This window comes from Habropoda laboriosa, unplaced genomic scaffold (assembly GCF_001263275.1).
Source record: "Habropoda laboriosa isolate 0110345459 unplaced genomic scaffold, ASM126327v1 scaffold541, whole genome shotgun sequence".
NCBI lineage: Eukaryota > Metazoa > Arthropoda > Insecta > Hymenoptera > Apidae > Habropoda > Habropoda laboriosa.
The window spans coordinates 671,401-689,091 of NW_017100692.1; the positions used below are offsets into that span (position 1 = coordinate 671,401).

Genomic DNA, 17,691 nt, shown 5'->3' on the forward strand with positions numbered 1-17,691 from the left:
CAACAAAGTTGCAAACGCGATTCTTCTTTTGTATCTTTGTTGCCGGGAGTCGCTCTCGATAATTGTACACTGTTGCAACACGCAGTATCGAGTTTACAACTTTGTTGCTGGGAGTCGCTCCCGAAAATTGCACATTGTTGCAAAACGCGTTATCGGGCTTGCAACTTTGTTGTCTCGAAAATTGCACATTGTTGCACGACGCCCCGTTTTGCAACATTGTGCTTTTTTCGGGGGCGACTCTCGGCAACAAAGTTGCAAAACGCGATCTCCTTCTGCAACTTTGTTGCTGGGAGTCGCTCCCGAAAATTGCACATTGTTGCAAAACGCGTTATCGGGCTTGCAACTTTGTTGTCTCGAAAATTGCACATTGTTGCACGACGCCCCGTTTTGCAACATTGTGCTTTTTTCGGGAGCGATTCGTGACAACAAAGTTGCAAGCCCGGTAACGCGTTTTGCAACAATGTGCAATTTTCTGGAGCGACTCCTGGCAACAAAGTTGTAAAGGAAGAATCGTGTTTGCAACTTTGTTGCCGGGAGTCGCTCCCGAAAAAAGGACAATGTTGCAAAACGGGGCGTCGTGCAACAATGTGCAATTTTCGAGACAACAAAGTTGCAAGCCGCGACAACAAAGTTGCAAGCCCGGTAACGCGTTTTGCAACAATGTGCAATTTTCTGGAGTGACTCCTGGCAACAAAGTTGTAAAGGAAGAATCGTGTTTGCAACTTTGTTGCCGGGAGTCGCCCCCGAAAAAAGGACAATGTTGCAAAACGGGGCGTCGTGCAACAATGTGCAATTTTCGAGACAACAAAGTTGCAAGCCCGATAACGCGTTAGCAGCATTGTGCAAGTTTCGGGAGTGTCCATCAGCAACAAAGTTGCAAAAGAGAGAATCTCGCTTGCGACTTTGTTGCCGAGAGTCGCTCCCGAAAAAAGCACAATGTTGCAAAACGGGGCGTCGTGCAACAATGTGCAATTTTCTCGACAACAAAGTTGCAAGCCCGATAACGCGTTAGCAACATTGTGCAAGTTTCGGGAGTGTCCATCAGCAACAAAGTTGCAAAAGAGAGAATCTCGCTTGCGACTTTGTTGCCGAGAGTCGCTCCCGAAAAAAGCACAATGTTGCAAATCGGCGCGGCGTGCAACAATGTGCAATTTTGGCGACAACGAAGTTGCAAACCCGATAACGCGTTTGCAACAGTGTACAATTATCGGGAGCGACTCCCGGCAACAAAGATACAAAAGAAGAATCGCGTTTGCAACTTTGGTGTCGAGAGTCGCTCCCGAAAAAAGCACAATGTTGCATAACTGGGCGTCGTGCAACAATGTGCAATTTTCGAGACAACAAAGTTGCAAGCTCGATAACGCGTTTTGCAACAATGTGTAATTTTCGGGAGCGATTAATGACAACAAAGTTGCAAACCCGATAACGCGTTTGCAACAATGTGCAAGTTTCTGGAGCGATTCGCGGCAACAAAGTTGCAAAAAAAGAATCGCGTTTGCAACTTTGTTTCCTTGAACGGCTCCCGAAAAAAGCACAATGTTGCAAAACGGGGCATCGTGCAACAATGTGCAATTTTGGCGACAACAAAGTTGCAAACGCGGTAACGCGTTTTGCAACAATGTGCAATTTTCGGGAGCGACTCGCGACAACAAAGTTGGTAACCCTACAATGCGTTTGCAACATTGATTCTCGCTCGAGCTCTCGAAAAGACGTAAATTATTGCAAACACGATTTCTCGCTTTTGCATCTTTGTGAAATGCGTTATTTTTGAAACGCACGTATTTCCGTTTGTAACGCTATACTACATGCAAAATATTGTTGTATGCAATACTTTGTACGCAAAACATTGCCACAGGCATTTACTTGAACACTTGTGTTCAAATGAAAAAGTGCTAAGCCACATTTTCAACTTATTCATCTATGGATAATGCAGCTTGTACGAAAGCATCTGTATGGAAAATATATGCATTAATCGTGTTCCTTATTAAAATAAGGTTTGTACTAAGCAGAAATTTCATCCCATTCGAAATGAAATATACTTACAATACAATTGAAACCTCCCAAAGTGTGTTCTCTTCTCTCAAGTTAAGTTACCAATCGAATTCTTAGAACCCTCCACCGATTAACCAGCAAAACGACACACAGGAATAACAATATCGAAGTTTTAAAACAGTACCGTTCATAATTCTTAGCTACCTCTCGTACAATATCTTAAAGCAATTTACGAGCACATCAGTTTCCACGTCCATTCGATTCACCCTCGTGGGCAGCCGGGAATCGATCGCGGGCACCCTAGACTTAGAGAGAAGATGATGAATATGATTAAAACTTTTTCCCTACTTCTCAAATATATCGTACGTCTGAAAAGTATTCGGCAGAATTTTCGAAACACCCTGTACATTGTTCACAGCACATGTGAACCTAGAGAAAAGACGACAATTTCGTCGTGACGGTTTTGTGGAGTTTAGAAGATTGGAAAGTGTTATGCGTCCCGGGCGTTGATGTATGGGCCACGTAACGTCGCGTTCAACCTGCATGCTAAAGGTGTTTCGTGACTCTAGGCGACACTTTTTTAAACAGACATGAGAAATTGAAGATTAAGGGAAGTTGAGAGGTTGCGTTATAGTACGAGAAACTATGGTCTGATTGCACAACGTTCCTTCCCTTTCTTTTCTCCTTTTCGGGGCCAAGGATATAACATGGAAAAGATGGTTTAGAAAAATGGAATAACACGCGAGACGTAGAATGTTTACTCTCTTCGCGTCAAGTACTTTGAAAGTGGTAAAAAAGGATGAAATAAAAAAGAACCAACGTCACATTACAAATTTTTTCAAGTGCAACTGAAACTTTTCTAAAGACTCGTATTTTTTGTATGACAATAATATTTGTTATTCTAACATTTATTAGAACGAATCTCGCGGTAAACAAGAATATTATTCGGTACAAGTGAATAGTACTGTTCTTGTAAATCGTGTAACTATTTAAGTTGTTCAAATTATATCTACGTCAGGTCTTATACACGTCCAAAATGTGTGACCAAACTTCTCCAATGTGTATCACTGACTGTCAGAGCGGAGCAAATACGGTATAAACGTACGTAGATCCGCAAATGCTTCCCGCCTGAAGTTATAGCCTCTCGAAGTTGCATGTCGCAGGAAATGTGCTTGCACGCTCTTTGACTTTCAATAGCAGATACCTCAAAGTCCATGTTCGTAGAAGACCGGTTGGTATCTGCTAGATATTGGTCACCACATTGTCAATGCTTACATCTGATTCATGAAATTATCATACGACTACGTAGATTGACCGTAATTTCATTTAGATGTACTTCGAGATATTGCAATTATTTTCATGTAACGTCATTTAAAAAAAAAAAATTATTGTTAAAATAAGAGATTAACCAAGTAACTGAGAATATTTTGTATTGTGATAGTTTATTCACTATATTGGTGCAAATGATATTTAACGAAATAGTTAACCCTTTAACCTGTGATTCTTTATCTGACTATGCATCTAAGCGTCAGCCATTTACTGTTTTAGTGCTGCGTGAAGTAAGAAAAGCTAATCTGTCATAGATTAATTACATTTAGTAATCCTCAGTGTTACAAATTATAAGGAAAGTTAGGATTACAATGAATTTTTCTTACTAATATCATTTTTTTGTCACATTTTGACCAGAATTTCTGCCACGAATCTGACACGTTGTCGTAGGTCTAGGGATCAATGTTGACTTCGAATTCATACAAAAATTAGCAACAAGTGTATACCTAAATGTAAATAAAATAAACCAGGAAGATCAAAATTATGCTTGCATTTAAATTACTACTCTTCCACGTCGTTTCGTTAATTTCATCTGAAGACGAGAAAAATAAAGGAAAAAGTTTACAAGAAACGTCTACATAAGGCGGTGGAACTACGTTTTCCAATCAATCGTGATAACACGATAGAAAGCAGGAAGAACATGTCAGGCAACGAATCACTAATTTATCACGTTATCTCGCCGCGTGAATCATTTTTTTCCCAAAACAAACATAAATCCAATGAAAACGAAATAGCTTCGAGCTATCTAGATTCACGCACGGCAAAAATATACTTTATATCGATAGCGTGGTGCGTTCAACGCTTACAGTTCGAACTAACCTAAACGGGGGGAAAAATGCGAATTGATCGAGGCCACGACAATTTGAAAAAGGGGATAAAAGCTCGAGATAGGTACGTCGTGTGCGTGTTTATCTGACTTGTCACTTCTTAATCCGGCGCACTGACGTAGTTGCGAACGTCAGTCAAATCGCTTGTGAAGTGCAGCAAAAACTCGTCCATGAGTAAATCTTATCGAGTCGAATGAAAAACCAGAATCGTTGCACGCGACGCTTTTCCCTGATGCTAACTTAGGTATTAAGAAGATTGACTGATCTTTGCGAGACTGTAGGAAAGGATTAGCTCCTTCTTACGTGGGATTTTTTTTTTTTTTTTGCTGAAAGTAAGTAGCACACTGTGAGCAATTTTTCTGTGTACTTTGTGTTCTTACTTTATTATTCGTACGCGATAATTCTTTACTACTTTGTATGTTATCTTGGCAAAATACTCTTCTATTTGAACGTTACACTCAATTCGTAATATTTAATAATATAATACACCTTTGGCGAAATATCAATTCACAGACATACACAGAAATGCAAATTTAATTATTTGGCAAAAATGAAAAACAAGATTTTAATAAATTTTTTTTATTATCCTTGTTTATTTACTGTTTGTTGCGAAATAACTGTGAGCAAATGATTTAACTGTAACAGCATGAACAATAGTGAATTGTAGATATTTTGCTCGTATCTTCTTTAATTAATTTTAATAAATGGAAATGCAAAATATGGAGTCCGTGTATCTCGTTGTACATATAGAATTATTTTTGAACTTTATTTCTGTCTCTATTAGGTTGTTGCATATGGAATGGCCGATTTATAAGTAAAACCTTAAACCTCAATAATGCAGTCAAAATTAAATTTTATTAATCAGAATATGCTGCGGTAGATTCAACACATATCTGCCAACGAATTGCAAGTAAATTTAGCCTATTATTATAAAAATCTGAATATTGGCAATAAATTCCTTAAACGCATTTTTAATTGTAAGTGAAAATTATCGTTAGTTTCAGTTATTATAGTTATAGTTATCTTTAAACTAACGTTATATTGTCCGTTCACTAGCTGTTCCTATCCTAAATGCCGTATTAATATTTTGTATCGCCTCTGCTGCACTGTTTCAATTTGTAAAAGAAAATCACTTGAATTTCATTAGAATACATTTTCTACTTTTAATTATAACCATAACCTCGCGTTTTCAAGAAAACAAATCTCAACACTTACAACAGTGGACTGTGTCTCACTTTTTCACATGAAAATCGACACGATGTTAGTTCACAAAAACAAGGCCTAACCTATCCTAATATTTTTCATATTTACCTAATATTCTTATCTAATTACCGATGCAATTATTTCAATAACACTCACTTCGAAATGGTCAAAGTACAGCAAAGTACAGTGAACTCGTCTAAGAAATACCTTTTATAACTTTTAAGAATAACTTTTTCACCCAGTTAAGCTCGACAAAACGCGAATTCGATCGTGACAAAAATCAGGTCAGTGACACGAGGGTCGCGGCACGATGAAAAATAATTTCGCACGTCGGTCATTTCCGTGGCTACGACGGCACGGGGGGTCGCGTCAAAGAAGAAGGAAGCGAAACGGGGTCAAGGAATATTAACCCCGACCACGGAGACACGAAGTTTAACGGGTGACTCGTAGTGAGACATTACCCTTATGTAGCGCAGCCGTTGGCATCGTAAACCGGCGTTTTATGAGACGCGTCACTGGTTCCGGCTGCAACTATTTACCTACATATGTACTCTCCCGTTCGTGAGTATAATATTAGGACACTTGCTGAATATGAAGCAAACCTGAACGGTCATTACAAGATTATTAAGATCCTAAACTGAATTGTTTTCAGAATGGAATCTCGTCGTGCAATGAGTACATGCGGTTACTTCAATTAATATTCGGACACTCTTTGGAACAGTGTAACCTTTTTTAAACTGTACCAAACGAGTTGAGTTTTGTTTTTTTAGAAGTTAGAAGGATTAGGTTAACGTTGCTACAAGCTATGATATTCATGATTTTCGGCCTATGACTATAATAGATCTAAAGATTCTTTCATCTTTCGATGCCTATCGCTTGTTTCTGCATCAACCGATTTCGATGAAATTTTCAACAAGTGTATAATTGACACAGATCTACAAAACGTGTGTTTTAAATTTTCACTACAAGCTCGGATAAAAAAGTTGTAAAGAGCGACCTTTACAAGTTTCTTCGCGATTCTCACAAATTGCAATTTTTTCAAAGTTTTCTGTACTATCGTTTGGTCAAATTTGAGAAAAGTTATATTGTTGTAAAGAGTGTCCGAATATTAATGGGAGTGAGCGCATCTGCGCAATGCGTGTCGCCATTCAACTTGCTTCAGTTTCACCGAGAGATTCATACATATTTAATTTCTTATGCAACGAAACATTCCCACGGCATCAATTTTTCCCTAACGACTGTCGAGTTCACAGTATCGTCGCAACAGATTGAATTAAACTTCGCGGAACCATTATGGAGAACGTTGAAGGCTTTAGGATTGATTAATATGAATGCCGAATATTTTTCCGAAGATTCGTGTTAGGGAATAACGATTGCAAGATTTTGGCTCTTTGGTTCTTTGAATTTTTATCGAGACACAAGAAAATCATTTCACTCAGCTGGGAGTATTTATGTGGACAGGTTCTTTTACACACTGATTGATAATTCTTTCAAGTTAATTTAAATTAGTTATTATTTAAATATTTGTTATTTTTAAGAAATACCTGTGGTTTCAAAAGTACTATGTTCGACAATTATTAGAGGAGATGGTCCAAATATGGGCTAATCAATATTAGAATTCAGGCTTTAAATATTAGAATTAGAATAGGCTTTTTCATATACCGATTGATAATTCTTTCAAATTAATTTGAATAGCAATATCTACCATTTGCAAAAATACACGTTCGACAATTGTACCTTTCTACGAACAGTACGAGTATTCAATTTTTTTCATAGTAACAAAAAACTATAACTATGTGTTAGTTATACGAAATAAGATGTATCACTAAAAACTACAAATGTATTAATTCAATCAAACTTAAACTTTATGAAACGACACAAATACCTAAACACAAAAACCATAACTACCGTCAATTGTTATCGTATTGTAAGAAGCTTACAACGGTACTCCAACAAAGGATCACGTTTTTCCCTGGCAATATCCAGCGTATTGCCAAATTGAAGAAATACGTGTATCCTAGAAAAACGTCAGGTATAAAAATAAACTGGAAGAGAGACGTGAGAGGGAAAAAGATGCAAAGAGTAGATGGGGCTCCAATTAAGGGGCGTATGTACGGAGGGTCGTAAGTGCCACGAGGACATCGTTACAGCTCCAAGATCGCCATTATGCCGCGACAAGGACGACCCTAACGACGCGAGCCTTCGTGATTTATGGTCCAGCGAAAATGTTCCGTAGAACGCCGCGGATTATGTATCTAACGGGCAACTTTCCCGAGATACTTTGCAAGGCTAGATTAAGAGAAGAACGGGGCCGCTTTTTGTCCTCTAGCTACCTTCGACAAGATTAACTCTACGACACCGTAATATGCAACTGTTCGTGAGTCGAGTGGGCTTTTCATTAACCGTTTCGACTATACGATCGGTTAGCGCTAATAAAGGCTCTATCTCTGTGATCAGTGGAATGTTTTGTTCTAATGAACAATAAACCGTGGCGTTTATAGAAATTTATATAAAAAGACAGTTCTTTCGTCGAAATATTTATTCAAAAATATTTAACAAAAATTACAATTTAACGACATTTATTAAAATTCTCCGAAGACGTAAAATCTCTATAGTTTCGAAGAATTGTGAAGAGCGCGGTGTATTAGTTTGCAGGAAACACAATGTAGGCGAACTTTTAAAGACTATTATCTACCATCAACGTCACTGATAAAACACAGCGCAATCAGACCTGGACTTTGATGGGAAATGTAAAACAGTCACGTGAAACGTGTACCATCAGAGCTACCTAGAATATTACAAGTCTATAATGACGAAGAACAAAAAAGGAAACAATGTGTCAGGCATAGATTCGCGACTCATTGTTCGCGAAATTTCACGATCCTCCCGGAAAATCGTAATTGCTTCGAACAAGCTGGACGAGTTCAAAGTGACTCTATTGGTATTTCAGTTTGCCGCATTTAACTGCACTTGAGAGAATCATAATTTGGACGATACGGGTTGAAATTACAGCGGTTTCGCAGAACCGCCACGTGTAATAACTGAACCCGTGGTCACTGGAAATGTTGTAATTTAATATTTAACGGTCTCTACGCTCTTATCAGTGACCCCCGCCGTGAAGAAACGCAGATCCTATATGGCATTCTACCTCATGAGCAATATTACAGCTTAGGGGTCAGATGCTTTCTAACCAGAAATAGAACTTGACGGTTGCAAATGTAGCTTTGTTCAAATTCATACGACTGTTCTAGAGCAGGGGTCGGGAACCTTTCGGAGCCGAAGAGCAATTAACGTACAATAATAAAATTTAGGGAGCCGCAATTTTAATTTAAGTTTAAATTTTTCATTTAAGAATCGCGTCGAAACATTTACTTTACCGACGCATTATAGTCATTTTTTGGGGAGTAACTGTCGGTTCTGTGGTGGCAACAGCAGATTTTTATTAAACATTTAAGAGCCGCAGGTTCTCGACCTAACCTGTAATACCATCTGATGTTACAAATTATAATCCACCTTTAATAGCTTTAATTACTTTACTTTATCGTCATTGCTAAAGTTACTAGAAAAGCAACGAACCATATTTCCAATAAGTACGTCTAAATAATTCCCACAATTACGTTGAACTTCAAGACGTAATTTTTCAGAACAGCTAATTAGAAGGATAAAGAATCAGTCGAAATCAGACCGGAGCTAATTTCAGTTCTAGCTATATACACACGACCTCGTTAAAAAGAAATTCGAAAAGAAGCGAGACCGCCGCAACGGCGTTTTAAAGGGCACAATTCACCTCCGGTTCAGGTAAAGTGTCAGAGTCACGCGAACGCGGTGGCAACCGTCCATTATCCCCGCCTCTGAACGAAAAACGGGGAACCGATAATCGCCAGGGTCCCCGTCAAATTCTCGTTACGGTTGATTAGCGGAGATCCATCGCGCGCGTTGTCTCACTTTGAGCGGTGTCCGCGTGCACGCGCCAACTGATTTATCGGTGACACCGAAGTAGTCAGATCAAAGGGTATATATTCTAGGAGGGCCGGCTAGAAATTGCTGCCACGATTGCTCTTCGACCCTGACAACCATCGGCCGGGCACAGAGATATGTATGTATATATATACGCGCGTACAAAGACACATTTACTCACCTGACACGGTCAGATGGACAGTTCTGATTAATGGAGGATGAGCACTGACTTGACACTCGTACAGGCCGCCGTCTCGTTCGATAGCCGAGCTCAAAAACAGCCGCCAATCATTTGGCTTCTCAAAGGCCAGCGAGAACCTCGAGTCGCTCGCGTACGTGTCCCGACCGATCGTGAGCAAATGTAGCTCGTCTCCACGTCTGCGAACCCAGGACACCTGGAATCAAAGAAACAAATCGTCCATGTTTACTCTACGATCCGTGGTAAACAAGAATCTTCTCGATACAAAAATGAGCATTACAAGAGTTATACATTCGCCGCAAATACACTTTGGAGATTTTCAACAAAGATCTACGAGTCAAAATCGAATAAACAGAGTATTGGAAATGGGTGATTGAATTTATTCCTTACTCTTTGAAATACTCTGTCGAACTGTCTCTGGACGCCTAAAGGGGAAAGCTAGGATCAGCTTCTACCTGCGAACTGTTTATCCGATTGTATCGCAGTGTGCAGTGCTTGACTCGAAGACGAACACCAGACACATCTGGTGGAAGTCCTAGTGTCTTTGTCTAAAAGAACGCCGAGACATTTTTCTCCTCGCTCGATTATTTCTACATGGTGTTCTTAGAAATAATTCAACACAGCCTCGTAACGCACACACCTATGCAATCTGTAGCTAATTAAAACTCGATTACCCAGTATGGAGTACGAAAGTATGAATCTGGGAAGTTTAAGAAGAACCAACTCCACAATTCAATCTCTCGAAATTTAAATATCGTACGGAAACAGACAAAGGGGAACGCGTGCGACATTCGCCAGATAAAAATAGTTCCAAGGATGACTTTGCCGACGCGTAAAGAGAGCGACGTGTATCGACGCTTCTGTGCAGCTTATGTCAAAGGAAAGAGTATTCCTGAGAGAGATTCTGTGATAGAGATGGGGCTTTCGCCTGAACCGCGCGCCGTATCAATCTCAAACGCGAAGTCAAGTTATAGCAATGTAAATTTAATGTAAATCGGACGTCCTGTCCGCGTAGCTACACGCTGCGTATTCCAACTGAAATACCATCGTCCCCGTAGACGATGACTGGGATATCCCTCCCTCCCTTGATGTATGCCTTCCGAGATAATCACCTTGCACATTTCACGTGGCTCAAAGGGAGCAGGGTGTCGCAAAAGAGGGCAGCAAGTACGCAGAAAAACCCTCGAGAAATGAAAACTTCGTTGAGAACAACGCGACCAAGGTGTTGTGATATCAAAGCGTCCTAGATTTCATCTAAAAGCCAGGCGCAAACAAGGTCCGTCTCTTTCTGGAAGTGCAGAAGAAACGCGGAAAGTGCAGGTGCCTTATTTTCACGAAATTCACTCAAGATCGAAACGATTGAAGTCGCCCTTGAGCATTTCAATTGCGCTAATTGTGCCTTTTCCGGGACAAGCAAGTAGTTTCTGTTAAAATCTCGACATACACGTTCCGTGTTCCGTGAAAAGTAAGTGCTTTTACGCAACTTTGAAACAAAGTCGAAAAGCTGTGTCAGAGTATGTAACACTTTCTCAGCTACTGACGTAGTACCACGTTTCTTTTGTAGTTTATCATGTAGTGCAATGGAAGTTTCACTTGAACGTGTTCTACTCTGTTTTCCACGCTGACTTTTTCACTCTGATTTTTCCACACTGACTTTTCCACTCTGACCTTATACACTGACTTCTCCATTCTGATCTACTACATTGACTTTTCCACTCTGACCTCATACACTGACTTCTCCATTCTGATCTACTACACTAATTTTTCCACTTGACCTACTACACAGACTTTTCCACTCTGACCTACCACACTGACCTTTGTACTCTGACCTACTATTATACCTTAACTTTTTCACTCTGACCTACCACACCGACTTTTCCACTCTAACCTCGCGCACGCACCTCCCAGACTCTTTTATCTTTACACTTGCACGTTCTTTCCCTCTTTCTCTCGGTATCGCTATTTTTAGGTATTCAGTCACATCCACCCAAATCCTTGAATGGCCGCGCACCCTTCCTTCACACGATATTCTCAAGAACTCAGACCCAAACACTCTTCTTCCGCACCTCATCACTCTGCATAGCTCAAGTATTCTCCGTTCATGCAACTCTCGTTCTAAAATTCCATCACTCCTACACTATCTCCAATATGTTTAATTTGAAGAATGGTAAAGCACTTCCGTAACTACGAACCCCCGTAAAAATTCGCCCTTCTCGCAAACAATTCCCAAAGAGAGTACGCAAGAGTGCGTTCCCCACGACGAAGAAAACCGATAAAAATCAAGTGCAACAGAACTCTTCGTCAAGATCTACGGCACAGTAGCGCGTTACTTATCCGTAACCCATTATAACTCGTTCAAGGATTAATCTATTATAGCCTTGGGGCCAGCTGCGACGATTTCGAGGCTCGAGGCGGAACGTCTCGCGGAAATTCCGCCGGTACAATTTAATACAGTGCTCGCAGTCGGTGTTCCCGTAGTTTGATACGAAGGAGTTAAAGAATCGTTAAGCGCGGCGGGGGTTGCACGAACGGAGACCGGTATTTCGTTCCATTGCACCGGCCGACTGCTCGATGCACAAAGGACAGCTTGAACAGGCAGCTACAGTCATTTGTCATTATTATAAAGGGCTCAGCAGTGAATAATTACATCTTAGGAAACTTCGTGTCGGACGGCTACGCAACGTTTATCCGGATTTCTATGCATGCAGCCGTCTCTGACCCGGTTCCCCTTGCGATTTATACCGTCTGGTATTGTTAATTGAAATCCTGTGTTCTGTTTTGCAACGTTCAGCCGGACCCCTAAGTGAAAAGTTCGTTTCGCGGGGCTGAAAGGAAGCGAACCCGGGGATTCAGATCCGCAAGAGTGGAAATCTGTCGAGGCAGATATCATCGTTCGAAGAATGTTTCGCGAACGATTACGAGACTTACAGAAGCTTCGATAATGCGACTTCGCGTGTCGGAGTTTGTTTTGTTTTCCACGGATACTGTGCACAAATCACGCTGACCATTCGTGTGCACACTTTTTGCTGAAGAGGTTGGTGACACTACCGATGTATTGCAATTAATTCCACTGATTGGAAATTATATGGGAAATTAAAGGGTTACATCTACCGACAATTAGCATCGTGCAAGTTTAGAATTTTAAAATGTAAAAGGCAACGTGAAGGTTTAGAATTTTAAAATGTAAAAAGCAACATAAAAATTTAGAATTTTTCTAAACATTACAAGTTAATGCAAATGTACACTGATCCATCATTCGTGGAAGATAATTAAATTAACGTTTTTAATCACTGTTTATGAGAAGAGATATGAAAATTGAAATAAAATGCAACGTGGAGAAGAAATTGGTATTATTTCACGATAAAGTAAATTTCAATAATGTACATTTTACAAATGGATTACCGACAGTATTAATTTGCGCGAAATCAAAAGGCTGAACGCGTACTTCGCTAATTTCAAATTTCAAATTGCAGCACGACGAGATGTGACTACGCGCATTTCAAGTAAACAATTACGACTTAATTAGAAATATTACGTCAAAGCGTTTAATCATAACCAGGAAAATAACGATGAAACAATCGGGAAATATGAAATCTGCTTCGAAATTAGAGTAATTCTCGATATTCCGTATTTTAGAATGCGCATTCGTCAGAAGCAATATTTGAATATTTCATGCGTACGCTAAATCGATTAAAACAGAGCGAAAAAAAAAGAGAGAGCAAGCATTCGGAAATCAATAATGTATTTTCGAGTATCAATATTTATCTTTCGTATCGCAATATTCAAAGCAACGCGATGTGAAGATAGTTAAAAAAAAAGAAACGATCACGCATCAATTCGTCGACGTTGTTTTAAGATTGACGCATTAATTAATCCCCGATTAAACAAAAATATAATATCCTCCCCTAATTTTTTGTTTTTAAATACGGAAGAAATCGAAAGAATTGAAACAGAAAATCAAAAAAAGTGTGAATAATTGAGACTTTACGATTTGAAAAACAGCAAATGGCTGAAAGCACCCCTTCTGAAGATATGCAATCGTGTTCTCGTAATTTTTAAATTTAAATACGGAAGAAACGAAGAGGATCGAGCCAGAAAATTAGAAAAAATGTAAATAATTGAGAATTTCACGATTTTAAAAGCAGCTCATGACTGAAAGCATCCCTTTCATTGGGCGATTCGTTAATTCTGTATCGACTCGACGTGTAGCTTCCTTAATCGATAGCGTTTTATGATCATTGCACAGAGAGAGAGAGAGAGAGAGAGCAGCTTTTGTAATCAAGGATGCAAGAGCTGAATACAAAGTACCCTCTGCTCGTTAAATTCTTCTGTCTTTAAACGAGACCAGCACAAGATACGATGGGAGATCAATTTTTGTTAATTCCTTTGCTCGTAACTTTAATTACGAGAAAAGGAAAGATACGGTAGAAGTTACAATTTTTATTCAACATTGCGAAACAACATTTCAATGTTAGGCAAAGCGTGAATCTTTTTTGTGACTAAAAAAAGTAAACAAAGAACGGGGCACTTTTGTCGGGAAAGATTAGCCAATTCTTTTCATTTTTATCAAATGAAGAAAACAGCCAAGTGAAGTTTCAATATAATAATCATAAGGTTTTATAAACATTACTACGTGCTTGGAATTAATTGCTCTACAGTTACTGGAATTCAAAGGATAACGCACTTAGGTAAAAATGAAAAGCTGCTACATTATGGAAAAAATTAATTAATTAAAATACATAGGCATATATGTTAGCACAACTTAAGTAAACGTAACACACGAGAGGCTATTAACGGGAACGTATTATTTTATAAATAAGCGGCTGTTAAGGTACTCGGGTGTCCGTCTCGCTCGACGACTATATTAAGAGTGTCCTCTCCGCGTCCTATCCTGAGTTGCCCCGAAAAACCGTTGGAGCCCCCTCGTTCGACTTTCCGGGGAAATGGCTTAGTTTATGGTACCCTCAGGTACCCGCGCGCTTTCTCTTCCTGGGTGACAAAGTCCAGGCCACCACTTCGCCGCCGAAATCTCGCATTTCTTACACATAATTAGCTAGAGTGGAATTTCTTAGGAATAAAAGCTTGAAAAAAATATGAAGTGTATATTTATACATACTTTATGCATATTTTTCTTTTTTACGATTCATATTGCGTATACAAATCTTAGTGATTAAAAAGTATTACGCGTCTAAACGAACGTGACTGATTAACATCGTGAATTTGCATATTGTAGTAACCTTGCGTGTAAAGCGCAACAGAGGTGAAAGGTTAATCAATCAAAATTAATCAAAGTAAGAACTTCAGAGCTACTTTGTGATTTCTTATTCAGAACAGTTGATAACGTCTAATCTCGGGGCAAATTAAAAGGTTTCTAATTATACTTCTGCTGACGTTCAAACTGCGCAGAACTTCATTTTCATTCGGAAAAGAGAAATTTACTTTCTATCGGTATGTAACGCGACGCTACGTAACAACAACAAAGCCACTGTGATTGCATTCTAAACGAAATTCACTTGGGAAAACTAAACAGAAAAACAGTTGTTAAAGAATTCCAGTTTTAATAACACCGAGTAATTTGTTCGGTCTGACCAAATCTTGACTCACTCTACTTCGCAGACCACGTTTCTCTTACAGAGTACATACTGATTCGTCGAAAAATCTGTAACATCTGAGGTGGGTGAGGAACGCCGTTGCGCTGTTTTCACCTCAATTTATTAAGATAAAAGTGTTACGGTCGGCGTACAATTTGTCCGGAAAATACAATCGTTTTATTCGTTAATTGTCCCTGCGGCAGCGGTTCGGCGGGTACGTCGCGATGGTTGGTAAAGGAAAAACTGTCCGGAGGTGTAGGCGTACTGGGTTTTATATTGTTAGGACAGGGAGACAGGAGTAGCGATAGATAAAGATAGAAGTGGAGAAAGTGGTGGAAACGGAACATCCTCGTGCGAACCTGGATGCTACATGTGCGCTTCTTAGGCCACTCGAGGACGAAGGCAAGTCTTAACCCGAGGAGGGACAAAAGAACGGAAACTAAAATCTGAAGGAGTTGGAGAAGAGAAAGTTCGCGTGGAAGAATAGAACGAGGTTCGGTAAGGGTTTGTTGACGACGACGTACCCGCCACACATCTATACAAGAACCTACACAAAATTGTCTTTTATATACAAATAAGAAAAAAGAGTAACAATGTAACCTAAAACCATAATATTACCTTTCCTTCGTCGTTGTTTTATGAAACAAAGAGTTTGAATGTTACTTTAAAGATTGACCCTTTGCACTCGGAGATGATTTTGCTGTAGAAAAAGTTGCAAATTGAATCTTTGAAAATTTTTAAAACTAACGAAGAAATAAAGTATACTGTTTTATTTAAATATTCAATGTACAGTAATGTCTCTACAAGTGTCAGCCAGTTTGGATTCTACAAGTGTCAGTATATATGGTCCTACGCCTAGGTCTGCGTCATTGCTGCGCCTAAGTTATCTCGCTCGCAATCAGTCAAGAGTGTAACGCTACACCACTGGGTTTCTTTTACGAGATTTCACGGCTCGAGAATTCATAATAGAAAAATATAATTTCTTTAATTTTACTTTTATTCGTCTGAAATTTTTTTTAACATGTTGGTGAGATTTTTCTGATGGAAATGAGATCAAACGCGATATAATTTGAACAACGTTTACTTATTAATACTTATTGAGTAATTAATTTAATGTCGGCCTACCTACACGTAAAAAAAAAAAATGTAGGGCTGATTCTACAAGTGTCAGTCAAATGTAGGGCCGATTCTACAAGTGTCAGTCAAATGTAGGGCCGATTCTACAAGTGTCAGTCAAATGTAGGGCCGATTCTACAAGTGTCAGTCAAATGTAGGGCCGAATCTACAAGTGTCAGTCAAATGTAGGGCCGAATCTACAAGTGTCAGTCAAATGTAGGGCCGAATCTACAAGTGTCAGTCAAATGTAGGGCCGATTCTACAAGTGTCAGTCAAATGTAGGGCCGATTCTACAAGTGTCAGTCAAATGTAGGGCCGATTCTACAAGTGTCAGTCAAATGTAGGGCCGATTCTACAAGTGTCAGTCAAATGTAGTTCTCTATTTCACTGTCGTGAAGAAATTTATGGAGGCCCATAGATCTGTTCTCTGCCTTCGTTAATTACTCACCAAGTGACGATTATTTAATGTCGCTTCTCAGTCGCCACTCGATTGCAAAGGGTTAATAGTTGTTTATAAAATTTCGAATTACACTACAATTCTCATAAAAATGTTCTAATTCTTGGTATGCTTCTAAACTTGAACTCATTGTAATCCTTGAATTATATTCTTCTGCATCGGAATGACATCTACAAGACACTCGAAATTTCTCTATCAAGCTTCCAATTATTATTCGTATTTTTTCACACACGGTACTAATTTCGTACCTACTCATAATCCACCTCGGCTGCCTTCGAAACAATCTAATTTCGAAAAGTTAGCTCTCAAGTTTCCCAGCTAAACTCGATAAAAGTTGCCTACATTAAAAGCAGACGAGTGTATCCCAAGCGACTGTTAATTAAACGGAAACACGAAAGAGTAAAGAAACAGAATGGAAAACGAAGTACGACGTAACACTTGCTACGACACTTTCCTAGAAGACTGCATACGGGTAGACTGTGTCAGAAACATTTATTCCCCACTATCGGTGAAACACAATCTCCTCGTAAATTATCCGAGAAAAACAAAGCGCGAGACAGATCAGCGACACCGAGCAGAGGGAAAATTGTTCCCCAGCTTTCACCCTGGCTGAGCGAGAAATCACTGCGTAAAAGGGGGGAAAGGATCGTTGACATTAGGCGCAAACAAGGAAAAGAAACAAGAGGGAAGGAAGGAAGGCACGTAGCGCTGCAACTCCTGATAACAAGGCGTAATAATGTTTGCCTGTCGCAGCAGCGTCCGAGATAAATCGTCCACCGTCGAATCAGCAGTTTAAAATGCGAGATCGACGGAAAGCTGAACGTACTCGCCTTCGCCCGCCTGCTCGACAGACCAGCCAACGATCCGCTAAGGAGGATACAGAGGGAACCGATAAAACACGATACCCCGCTAAAATTGGAGCGAATCGATCGTATCGATCTACGACGCCGCTTATAACCTGGACGCGGTGTGTCTCTAGAAATCAGTAGTACCCTCACGTCTGCAACGCGAGCCAGGAGA

At 39.7% G+C, this 17,691-nt stretch overlaps 1 protein-coding gene across 1 annotated transcript in view; it reads right to left on the reverse strand.

Moving 5' to 3' along the window:
* Nucleotides 1–17,691, reverse strand: part of LOC108576941 — a 157,600-nt gene that overhangs the window by 109,350 nt on the left and 30,559 nt on the right. The window contains exon 4 of the mRNA XM_017940017.1: nucleotides 9,490–9,703. Within this exon, the coding sequence (XP_017795506.1) occupies nucleotides 9,490–9,703 (214 nt within the window). The remainder of the gene's footprint in view (nucleotides 1–9,489; nucleotides 9,704–17,691) is intronic.